The sequence below is a fragment of the Chelonia mydas genome, chromosome 3 (genome assembly GCF_015237465.2).
Source record: "Chelonia mydas isolate rCheMyd1 chromosome 3, rCheMyd1.pri.v2, whole genome shotgun sequence".
Classification (NCBI taxonomy): Eukaryota; Metazoa; Chordata; order Testudines; family Cheloniidae; genus Chelonia; species Chelonia mydas.
The window spans coordinates 115,781,146-115,793,728 of record NC_057851.1 but is presented as its reverse complement, the minus strand read 5'-3'; the positions used below and the strand labels follow the sequence as shown (position 1 = coordinate 115,793,728).

At 45.1% G+C, this 12,583-nt stretch overlaps 1 protein-coding gene across 4 annotated transcripts in view; it reads right to left on the bottom strand.

Annotated features, from left to right (window-relative positions):
• The window catches only part of SYNJ2 (synaptojanin 2), a 96,981-nt gene extending 84,987 nt beyond the window's left edge, over window positions 1-11,994 (bottom strand). For 2 of the 4 annotated variants that reach the window (XM_037895057.2, XM_043544260.1), the window contains exon 1: window positions 11,161-11,899. In XM_037895057.2, the coding sequence (XP_037750985.1) occupies window positions 11,161-11,281 (121 nt within the window). In that variant the 5' untranslated portion in view covers window positions 11,282-11,899. Of the gene's footprint in view, window positions 1-11,160 lie in introns of all 4 variants that reach the window. The other 2 variants (XM_037895056.2, XM_043544258.1) reach the window with 2 other exon arrangements.
• Between the last annotated feature and the right edge of the window lie 589 nt (window positions 11,995-12,583).

Sequence of the window (12,583 nt, the reverse complement as noted above, 5' to 3'; positions counted from 1 at the left end):
AAGGCCAGTCACAATTACAATCCCTGTGTTCAGGGGAGAGTAGGAACTGTTCAGTCTGTGTGTCCCCTGGCATGGCCTACCCTTTGTCCACTTCAAGCCAGCCTGCAGAACCAGACCAGAGTGCAAGAGGTAGCATGCGGCGCTCCTGAAGCGATGCAGTGCTGGATGGGCTCCCTCCGCGCAATGGGAAGCCCTAGAAAGAACTCTGTCTGAGCTAGACTTTGACACGTTACTGTTACCAGAGCCCTGGGGAGGGGGACTCCCGTCAACTGAGGTCAGCAACAACCATGCTGCTGAGCTGCACAGATAATGGTATGTTCACCCAGCTCGGGTACCAAACAGCAATGTTAAAGGGACACGATCAGATAGTTTAGGCCCAACATTTAGGTTTTATTAATTTAGAAAAAGCATTTATAAAACATAAATTAATAGGAATGTTTTAATGAAATGTAAAATAAATGTAAACAAAGCCAGGAGTTTTTGTCTGGATTGAAACATTGCCCTGTAGTGTTTGCAACTCATGCTTGGGCGCGAGAATTAGAACCAGAATGTGAATGTCTAAAAACAAAAATGAGATTAATGTGTCTATGGTTGTCCAAGCTGGATGAAGCACAAAGAGTAAACAGTCCAAGTAGTGAAGCTACTGTAGAACTTTAAAATTTTTTTAGTTGTAAAACCCTAAGGTATCATTGAGCAACACAGGGAACGATGTTTGTGCTTTACATCTGATATAATATTCAACCTGAAAGTAATCTTTCAAGCACCATTTTTCCACTTTCACTAGCTCACATAACACCCTAAACATTCTAGCTTCAATTCCTTTCTTTATTAAGAATGAGAAGTATCAATGCATAAGATGGCAACTACCAGTTCTGCTTATAATATAAAGTTATGTTTAAATTAACCCTTTTTGAAACCCCAAACCAGACCTCTGGCAATTTAAAGGAATAAAACAGCAATGTACTGTATTTAAATTATACAATTATTAGTCAACTTTTTACTTTTTTAAAAGTAACTTTCCACTAGGGCTCTAATAGCAGCAAAAAATGTTAGGTGAGTGCCAGTGGTTCTCAAACTTCATTGCACTGCAACTCCCTTCAGACAACAAAAATTACTACACGACCCCAGGAGAGGGGATTGAAGCTTGAGCTTGCCCGAGCCCCGCTGCCCCGAGCAGGGGGGCCAAAGCCTGAGCCCCACTGCCCTGGGTGGGGGGGGGGGGCAAAGCCAAAGGGCTTCAGCCCCAGGCGGGGGGGGCGGGGGTTGTAACCTAAGCCTCGCTGCCCAGGGCTAAAGCCCTTGGGCTTTGGTTTTGGCCCTGGGTGGTGGGGCTTGGGCTTAGGCTTCAGTCCTGGGCCCAGCAAGTCTAACGCCAGCCCTGGCGACCCCATTAAAACAGGGTTGTGACCCACTTTGGGGTCCGACCCCCGAGTTTGAGAACCGCAGGACTACATTATTTGATAAGTTTCCCTGGCATCTGTTGAATAACATATTTGCAATTGCATCTCTCTCGCTGGTCCAATGCTAAGTATAGAGAGCTTTCCTGAGTAGCAACAAACTGACACGATACACGCTGGTTTCCCTGTTGCCCATGGGGTACTGAGGAGTCCATTTCACACTACAGCAGCTTGCAAAAGCCCCAACCAGCAGAGGTACCTGGAGCTGTTTGCTTGCAAATGTAGAAAACAACACAGCACTGGGTTATACTCTGTTCACATCTGGAAACCTTTCTTTGCAACCAATAGGACAAGAGACTTTTTTTTTTTTTTTTAAATGAAAACTTACATGCTCCAGCAGTTGCTGGAACTCACCCAGGAAGTTTCCTACTCATCTGGATGGATGAGCAAGGGTAGTTTCCAAATACATACTGTAGTCATCTATTTTGTAATCACTGTTACAAGAACCAGACAATGCTTCTAGTAATTACCACACCTTAATGAAGCTACCCACTAGTGTTTATACAAGATTATCTTTCCTATCAGTGTTTGTACATACACTATGGTATTCACTTCTGCACCAGTAAGTACAATTTTGTTCTGGTTTAGAGGAGGCCGTGGGAGCAGAATTGGGACTTAAATATATGAAACCCCAGTAACTGGTACTTTTATAAGTGCCTCAGTAGAAAGAAGGCAGAGAGAGACCACAGTCCCTGCAGCTAAATTGGGGTGGGAGCTGGGTACACCTAAAAACATTGGCTGACATAGAGGCAAGTGGCTTTTCAAGAAAAGAGCAGGAAGAAGAGAGCCTGGCACCCAGTGGCAGGATCTAGCTCCTCCCTCTGCCTACTTAGGTCCTGATCCTGCAAACACTTACTTACATACCTGCTTAACTCTATGCACTCGTGTGTGTAAACTTTATAACAGGGGTCGGCAACCTATGGCACGCGTGCCAAAGACAGCACGCGAGCCAATTTTTAATGGCATGCTGCTGCTCTTCTCCACCCCCGGCCCACTGCTCACCTCTTGCAGGGCAGGCAAGCTTCCCCCTCCCGCTACCTCTTCCCCCTCCTTCTCTCCCTCCCTGCTGCAGATCAGTTGGCGGCCCTTGCCACAGAGGGGGAGAGCCTTGGGGAAGGGGTTGGAATTGGCATATTCCCTCCAGCCCCCTGCCGTGAGCTGCTCTGGGCAGGGGGCTGGGAGCACCCCCAAGACCCCAGCCCACACCCCCACCCCTCTGCCCTGACCTCTGCACCCCCACACACTCCCAGCCCTGTGCCCTCACCCCTGAACCCCCCCCCCACCCAGCCCTCTGTCCTGACCCCTGCACCCCTCCACAACTCCAGCCCTGACTCCGGCACCCCCCACAAATTTCCAGCCTCCCAGCCCTAACTCCTGCACCCTCCTCACATGCCCCCATCCCCCGACTCTTGCACCCTCCCACATTCCCACCCCCACCCTGAGCACCAAACGGGAGCTGCCCAGGTAAGCGCTCCACACCCAAACCTCCTGCCCCAACCCTGAGCCCCCTCCCTCATTCTAGCTCCTGGCCAGACCCTACACCCCAACCCCCAGCCTGCTCCTTCACCCCCAGCCCTGTGCTCAGTGCACTCCCACCCTCAGCTCAGTGCAGAGAGAGAGGAAGAGAATGGGCTAGAACCAGGGAGAAGGTAGGTACCCACTCTATGTGGGCAGGGCCGGAATCCCAGACTGGCAGTGGGCTGTGCGGGGCCGGCAGCCGGGACCCTGGATGTCAGGAGCCAGCGGACGGAAACCCAGACCGGCAGTGGGCTGAGCGGCTCAGCCCACTGCCAGTCTGGGGTCCCAGCCGCAGGCCCCACTCAGCCTGCTGCCAGCCTAGGTGAACGGAACCCCAGGCTGGCAACGGGCTGAGCGGGCCGGCGGCATAAGATCAGCATTTTAATTTAATTTTAAATGAAGCTTCTTAAACATTTTGAAAACCTTGTTTACTTTACATATAACAATAGTTTAGTTATATAATATATAGACTTATAGAGAGAGACCTTCTAAAAAACGTTAAAATGTATTACTGGCAAGCGAAACCTTACATTAAAGTGAATAAATGAAGACTCGGCACACCACTTCTGAAAGGTTGCCGGCCCCTGCTTTATAACAGGGGTCAGCATTTTCAGGATCATAGCTGTGCTGTGGTGAAGGCAGCAGCAGCTTGTTCACCTCACCTGTGCTTCTCCTACTAACCAGAGAAAGGTGAGAACTTTTCAACAAGAAGCAAAACAAAGAGGAACCCGATCATGTGTTTCTCACATCACATTGTGAGAAACAATACAGTCAGTATATTACCTAGGACTCAGAGTAACAGCCGTGTTAGTCTGTATTCGCAAAAAAAAAAAGGAGTACTTGTGGCACCTTGTGGTTAGTCTCTAAGATGCCACAAGTACTCCTTTTCTTTTTACCTAGGACTGTGCTTCGCGGCATCCTGTAAATAGGGTAGATTTAGAGGGACTAAGCTGATTCCGACTTTTTTCTGCCACCCTCACCAAACAGACCAAAAGACATTACACATACTCCCCTTCTACCAGTTCCAACAAACAAAATTATTATTTTTTTCCACTAAAAATCTTCCTATCCCACATGCAGTCTTGCTAGATCAGCTTTGACCTCCTTCCACACAGGCTTTCAGCAATCAGGGTCTATTTTGTAATACCATGTAGGTCAAGGAAGATGTTATCACTTTACAAAATGAGGTTTTGGGCCAGGATTGCTGCCAGTGCATTAGGATGTTAAATTAACAAAAATCAGATTTAGCAATTTTCTAGAAACTAAACATTATCACTCCAAAAAGAAGCCCTAGGAATAACACTTCAGAGAAGTTAGTTCCTAGGGCTTCTGTATTAGACTGGAAATATTCACATTCTAGCAAGCTGATTTACACACACACACACACACACACCCCATAGTATATACTTTTTAATTTAACATCCCAACAAAAGTCTGGTAATAGAATAATGAAAACACATTGTGTAACGTGTAGCATGAGTTGGTCTATTGGTAAACATGGCAGCATACACAGCAAAAGCCCGCTCTGAAAATCCTCTGATGAACTTAAGACCAACTGCTGTATAACATTCAAGTCATAAAACACCTGTGACTGTGGCGGCTTAGTTATCTTAACATGGCAATATATTATTTTAATATCTAACTTGCTAGGACATGTAGACCTAGCCCATCAGGAACAATTTATGCATAATTAGCATAGTTTTCTAATGTAGAACAAATATGAATCCTATAGACTACATTCATCACTAATAAGCTTCACCCTCAAGTGCACAAAACATGTATTCAACAATTTGCCCACACAATGTAATGCATCAGTGCTTATATAGAACATGTTCCAACAGACTACAAAAGATTCCAAAAATAAAAGGATAATTTGACATTTATGAATGCAAACAAAGTTTTAAGAATGCAAACACAGTTTTGAACTTTGCCATATAATTATCTCTGCATGAGAAAAAAATGGATCACACTGTGGGTTCTTTTCTGTATTTTAGTAAATATAAAACACGTTCAAATTACATGTTAATCAACGTACAGCAGTCAAATAGTTTGTGCATTATTTGTTTGACTACTAAGAGCAGCTAGGTAAAGAATTGTATGTACAATTACAAAGATAAAATTAGTTTTAAAATAACAGATGTATATAAAATGTGTAATTATTATGATTATTAAAAAGAAAAGGAGTACTTGTGGCACCTTAGAGACTAACAAATTTATTTGAGCATAAGCTTTCGTGAGCTACAGATTACCTCACCGGATGCATTCAGTGGAAAATACAGCGGGGTCTATTTTCCACTGAATGCATCTGATGAAGTGAGCTGTAGCTCACGAAAGCTTATGCTCAAATAAATTTGTTAGTCTCTAAGGTGCCACAAGTACTCCTTTTCTTTTTGCGAATACAGACTAACACGGCTGCTACTCTGAAACCTATGATTATTAAGCATTTGTATTGCAGTAGCATCTAAAGGCCACAAGCAGGTGGGTCCCCATTGTGCTAGGCACTGTACAAACATATAATAAGTGGCAGTCTCTGCCCCAAAGAGCTTACAAACTGAATTTACCCTTGTCTCACACCCTTTGACTCCAATCCTGCAAATACTTATGTATTTGCATAACTTTACTACTGCAGGTAGTCCCGTTGACATCATTTCACTGGATTCAGTCATAGTAATAAAGTTAAGCACATGCCTATATGTTTGCAGCTCTGGGACCTTAGCATGTTGCGCATTTTCACAGATTGTATGGTCCTCAAGGCAGGGACAGTGTTTGACTCTATGTTCTCCAAACTGCAATCTTTGAGAGATTTGTTTTTCATAATAATAATTTTCCCCACTATTCTTCTTCAGTTGCTTCTTCAGCAGAGGCTAACGCTTAATGTTCTTCTAATGTGAATTCCATGAAGAACTGTTCTCTTTCAAAATGACTGCCCTCTTCCGTTGTTATAAAATGAGACTGAAGCTGTAGGGCTGCCGCTGGCAAAATGCCCTCTTTCAAAATGCACTGTTAATGCACCCAAACAACCTTAACTTCACCCCATAGTGACACCATAAGGAAAAAAATTAAAAATCAAATGTATGTTTAAATATCAATTTAATCTAATCTAGGACTACAAACACTATTTATTATGCACTAATCATAATTGTCTGGCTATTACATGGCATCACTATAGGGAGGAGTTAAGGTTGTTTGAATGCTATAGATGCATTTCCATATCTAAATATATCTTTTAAATTAAATGTAACTCTAAATTTCCTTGGCTTGTAATGCTGGCTTTGGAGATAATTACAACAGCCTCATAGAGCCTTTCCCATTACGGATATGTATGCCCAATCTTAACTCCATTTTATTATATTTTTTATCTGGAAATATGAAAAAGACATTGTATGCAGTACAACACACTAGAAATACAGACAGACACAAGGACAACTGAAATTGTAATTTTGATTCATTCAGAGGCTTGCAAGGGGAAAAAGGGTGTCCAGTCATTTGCTCTGAATGTGATTTTAAATTTTTCATTGTACAAAACAAAGATGTTCTAAGTTATGAGGTGGCCAAAGATTTACAAACTGAAACATTGGGCTTAGATCAGTTTCTAGTTTTGTTTTAAATTTCTTGCTTGTAAAATCTCCATTTCCATACTTGCTATCATTCCATTCTGCCATTTTAACTAATAGTGGTGGGGAAGGGAAAATATTTATTCTTTTCCCATTAAAAAAAAAAAAAAAAAGTCTGAGCCTCTTTTTGTGCATAACAAACAAAGGAACTGACACCCCCCCCCTCCAAAAAAAAAAAAACAAACCAACTTCAAATGTCCCCTGGCCCGAGTCCTCAATGACTAATGGTTGCTTGATAACTATGAAAAAATATTTTTAAATAAAATTATTAGGGACTGACCATTTATTTTTGCCATGTTCAGCAAAGAATTTCTCACAATTTTATGTATATAAGAGGCTATTTCTCTATAGAGTTGCACATCAGTGTTGCAGGCGTAGGTTTTTGTCTCTAAAGAACATGGAAGTTTAAACCCATATGAAGTTGCACAAAAGTACAATTGCACAACTCTATAGTGCCACAGGTATTTTTTGGTTTTGTTTTTATCTTCCTTTAAGGATAGGGAAATTAGGTAACCAAGCCAAAGGTAATGTAACTTCAGGCTGTAAATCTGAAACACACAAAAAAATTCAGCAGTGAACCCCACAAGAAATAAAGTATCCTTTGATGTAAATATTCCAATAGAGTGAGTCAATAACAAATCAGCAGCAGTAGGACTAGCCAGAAATTCTCCATTAAACAAATTTTTCCTGATGTGTCTGCTTTTCACAGAAAATTTAGGTTTTTTTAATTAAAAAAAAAAAGAATGCACAAAAACCTATTGAAAACGTTAATATTTCAATTTGGATGTGTTTCCATAGTGCACCATGGAAGTTGTAGTTCAGTTTCCTCATGTCCCCATTCTCTTCTATGGGCCAGGCTCCCAGCAGGACTTCATCTCCCATGATGCACCCCAGTCATGAAACTCCTATGAGGCATCACCTCACCATGAGAGGAGACCATGCTGCATTATGAGAGATGTAGTCCAATCAGAAAGCCCATCTTATACAGAAGAATGGGAGTATAAGACACTTGAACTGTAACTCCCACGAGGCACCACAACATTCCAGAATAATAGTATTTTGTTTTTGACTGAAATGTTTCAATTTTTTGCCAAAAAGTCCAAATTTTCCACAGAAAAAAGACTTTTTTCTCCAACCAGCTCTAAATTATCAAAGAATGATAAAAATCTTAACGTTTATAACATGAACTCAGTCACATCACATACATTGTATGTTAATGCACATTATTATTTGTTAAGTGCTGACAATGTGCTTAGCACTGTACAAAGCATATTACACAGTTCTCACCCCAAAGAATTTACAGTCTAAGGCTGTAAGTTGCCCCGTGTATGTGGACTTCTATTCCTGGACAGAGCCACAATGAAAATAATGGGTGCTCCACCGTGACAATGTGATACTAATGCCATCATGTGCCAGCAATGCCCCTCTGCCATGTACATTGGCCCAACCAGACAGTCTCTATGTAAAAGAATAAATGGACACAAATCGGACATCAGGAATGGTAATATACAAAAGCCAGTAGGAGAACACTTCAATCTCCCTGGACATTCAATAACTGATTTAAAAGTAGCCATCCTTCAACAAAAAATCTTCAAAAACAGACTTCAAAGAGAAACTGCAGAGCTACAATTCATTTGCAAACTTAACACCATTAATTTGGATTTGAATAGGGACTGGGAGTGGCTGGCTCACTACAAAAGCAATTTTCACTCTCTTGGTATTGACACCTCCTCATCCATTATTGGGAGTGGACCACATCCACCCTGACTGTATTGGCCTTGTCAACACCTTACAATTGGAGAACCAGTAACTCCCTTCTCTTCATGTGCCAATATATTTTTGCCTGTATCTGTAATTTTCACTCCATGCATCTGAAGAAGTGGATTTTTTTATCCACGAAAGCTTATGCCCAAATAAATCTGTTAGTCTTTAAGGTGCCACCAGATTCCTCGTTGTTTTTGTGGATACAGATTAACAAGGCTACCCCTCTGATACTTGCCACAGTGATATGTTCACACAGATCCAACTTCAGGAACAGGACCTAACTGTTATAGACTTAACAGCCTCATAACCAAAAATACTATATGTGCAACAAGATCAAAGTTAACATTGCTATTGAACTTTGACCTCTCAGTTGCCTGACCTTGTTGTGACCAGTTTGCAACCTTAATGTTGCATTAAAATAGGTTAACTGTCAAAACCTACACAGGATGTATAATACATAGGTACAGAAATGTTTGCTGAGGCTATGACACCTGGGCCATTGGCAAGGGTTGAACCTAGAACCCTCAGTTCTAAAATGAGCCTCTTACACTCCAATTAGATAGCATTTGGGCCCTGTCCTCATTAAGGAAATTCACACCAGCCTAACTACATACAGTACAAACCACAAACTGCTCCAGTTCAAAGCAGGGCTTTCTCTGAAGTAGATTAATCTGGTAACATACTGAAGTAAATCACATTAGTGTAACCTCTACTTTGAACTGATACCACATGTCTACCTTAATGGTTTGCACCAGATTTAGCTTCCTTGATGTAGTTACACCAATGTGAATTTTCTGAATGTACTCAGAAACCCCTCCCTTTACTCTGGAACCTTGTCTTTTTTCCCTCCTTACAATTTCCCATTAGTGGTAGAAAGCAGTGCAGCCCCATTACTGGTAACAACAATGGGAGCACTGGTGCATACAGGCTATCCACATTTTAACAATGCATTCTCTAGAAAACACAATGGTTAATATGCAGGTGACTACTGGCAACCTGGGCCCATATCCGCAGGCACCTCCCTACCTCTCGCAACACCTAAATTCTCCACTTAGGTGCCTGTGATGTTCCAAAAGCTCTCATTCACTCTACCCAGTGCTTAATTTGTAATGAAAGAGATGCTGGGGCTCAAACAATATTTTTTACATTCATAAATGACACAGCAAGCCCAGAGGTGCTGGGGCTACGAACTGCCAAGCCTAGAGGTGCCAGGGCTCAGCCCTGGTACAAATTAAGCACTGACCTTACCCCATAGGGGCTAAAGTGCCCTAGGTGCTTAAGTTTCCAAAGGTCAGCATTTGCACTGTCCCCTAAATGTTGAGCTGACCCACAGCTAACAAGCTGCTCAGAGCCCTAGCTCAAGCCAAAGCCCCAGAGCTGGCAGTCTCAAACTAGGCAGGGGAATGCTTATCTTGCCAGTGAGGCCTGATCATGCAGATGTACTCTGAGCTGGGTTCTATCTAACACCAGATGCCCATAGAGAACCTGCTGCAGGAGAGCTAGAGACAGACTACTGAAAGGTGGAGGGATAACACTAGATCTGCAAAAATGCCAGCTGGAACACAAGGAAATGTAGGGTGAGTATGAGAAAGGTGTCATGCCTGAGCAGGAGACAGACACACACAGATGGTTTTGGCTGCTAGGACATAGACTACCTAAGCAGTAGACCTGGTTTCTGTACTTAACTTCAGGAAGGTGTGGTGGCTAACGATCCCAAGTGGCAGAAGGTGCCTATCTCTGGCCTGTTAGCCAGGTGGACCATGTCAGCCACTTAGGTACCTACGCTCTTCCTCCCCTTTCCTCTGCATTTCACTCCTGGCTAGCTTCAGGTGGCTCCCAGAACTCAGTAGGTGGCCAGCTTCTGAAAGTCCCTTCCCTGAGCACCTCCCTCTCTCCATGCACTGTATGGGGCAGTAGTTCTCAACCTGGGGTACTTGTATCCCTGGGGGTACATCAACTCATCTAGATATTTGCCTAGTTTTACAACAGACTACATAAAATGCACTAGCAAAGTCAGTACAAACTAAAATTTCATACAATGACTTGTTTATACTGCTCTATAAACTGTACACTGAAATATAAGTACAAAATTTATATTCCGATTTATAATTATATGGTAAAAATGAGAAAGTAAGCAATTTTTCAGTAACAGTGTGCTGTGAGACTTTTGTATTTTTATGTCTGATTTTGTAAGCCAGTAGTTTTTAAATGAGGTGCAACTTAGGGGTACACAAGACAAATATAGTCTGGAAAGGTTCAGAGTCACTGGTATGGGGAACCTGAACACCTAATTTGGGACTGAAAATTTCACCAGGTGGCCAGGCAGCTGGGGTTAGGCGTTACAGTGCTGATCTCTGAGTAACGCCTATGAGCTTTAAGGCTCTGGGCCCTCCTCTACGCTAGTACCCCTACTGTTGATACTGCAGATGAGGCTGTGCCAACAGTAACTACAGTGTGGGGGGGGAGTCTTGTGTCTCCCTGGCCTTACTGTCCCGCAGTGGGGAGGAGGTACCAGCCCCCCGACAGGTGTAATTGTTAGAGCCTTAGCCTTCTGCAGAGCAGCCCAAACTTTCACACGTGTAGGGGATCCTGATAACAACAGCCCAGGGCAGATCCAGCGCGGGACACCCTGAGCACATTAGACAATCTGCCCTTAGTCTGGTGCCTAACTGGGAGCTGAGCTCTTTGGAAATCGGGCTCTGGACGCTTAGCCCTTCGATGCTGGTCTGTGCCACATGAACCCACCCCGCGGCGCGTCCCAGGGGCGCGCTCAGCGCAGCCGCGCCCTGCCCGCCAGAGGCACTTACTGAGGGTGGCCACGGTGCCGGCCTCCAGCAGCAGACAGTCGCGGCGGCTGCGCGCCTCCAGCAGGGCGCTTGGAGCCGGCTCCTGCTTCCAGAGCAGCCGCAGCCCTTTGGTCGGAGCCATGGGGGCGGCTGGCCATAGGGAGCAAGGCGCAGGAGGTGCCAGGGGAACGGACCCGCTCCCTGCCAAAAACCAAGGCACCCACAGCGGGGAGCGGGCAGCAGAGAAAGCGCCGCCGCGTCCCCCCTTCCGGGGACCTCCCTGGGGTCCAGGAGAGACACGGCTCCCTGCAGTACCGCCCCAAAGTCACCGAGTGGCTGGGGGCAGAGAAAGCACCGCCGCGTCTCCCCCCGCCGGGCTCAGAGCCGCCCCCACACGAAGGGGAGCCGGGGGCGGACCAGGCTCGCCGCGAGCTTCCAGCCCCGAAAAAGTCTCCAGCAACTCGGCGGGGAAACAGAAAGTGCCGCTGTTTCCTTCTCCCCTCCCCGCCAACGCAGCGCCGCCCCGGCTCCTTGCAGTCCTCCCCCAGGCGAAGGGTGACCTGGCTGGATTGCCGGATCGTCCTTGGCTCCAGCGGCCGCCCGCTGCGCCTCGCTTTCTCGCGCTCCCCGCGGCGCCGGTCCCGTGTAAACTAGGCGTTGACTTGGTTCCTCCCTTCTCCAGTGGCGGCGGCTCCTCCCGCTCCGGGACAGGTAAAAGCCATTGTCCGTCTGTCTCCCGCCCTGCGGGAAGGGCGGGGTTAGAATCGCAGCTCCCCGGGGAGGAGGCAGCTGCTGCGCTGCTCCCAGACTGAGAAAACAAGGCGAGGAGAGCCGTCCCACAGCCGGCACCCGCCTGCGTTGGAGGAGAAGTGAAGTGGCAGTTCCAGGCTCATGCTTGGGGAGCTAATGAGACAGGCACGATCCAGAGACTCCGAAACTTTGACACAGATCAGATCTGGATCGCAACAAGCAAAACTTCTCACCACACTGCCCCGCGTGCTGCATCCCTGACGGACAGCAAGCAATACCGCACTCTTATCTAGTGTCTTTCAAGTGAGGCGCCCAAAGTGTTGTATAAACGTGAACTAATAACGAGAGGGCATAAAGTAATTTACAAGGTAAGGTAAGTAGTGATTAAAAATCCTAACAACATATCACATGAAAATATGCCGAATGCCAATCCACGCAATAGCGAACTTTTCATATTGGTACAGACAGAACATCTATCCTGGCCAACCTTGTATCCATTAAACACACCTTTACCATTAAGAAAAGGAGGACTTGTGGCACCTTAGAGACTAACCAATTTATCTGAGCATGAGCTTTCGTGAGCTACAGCTCACTTCATCGCATCCAATGAAGTGAGCTGTAGCTCACGAAAGCTGATGCTCAAATAAATTGGTTAGTCTCTAAGGTGCCACAAGTCCTCCTTTTCTTTTTGCGA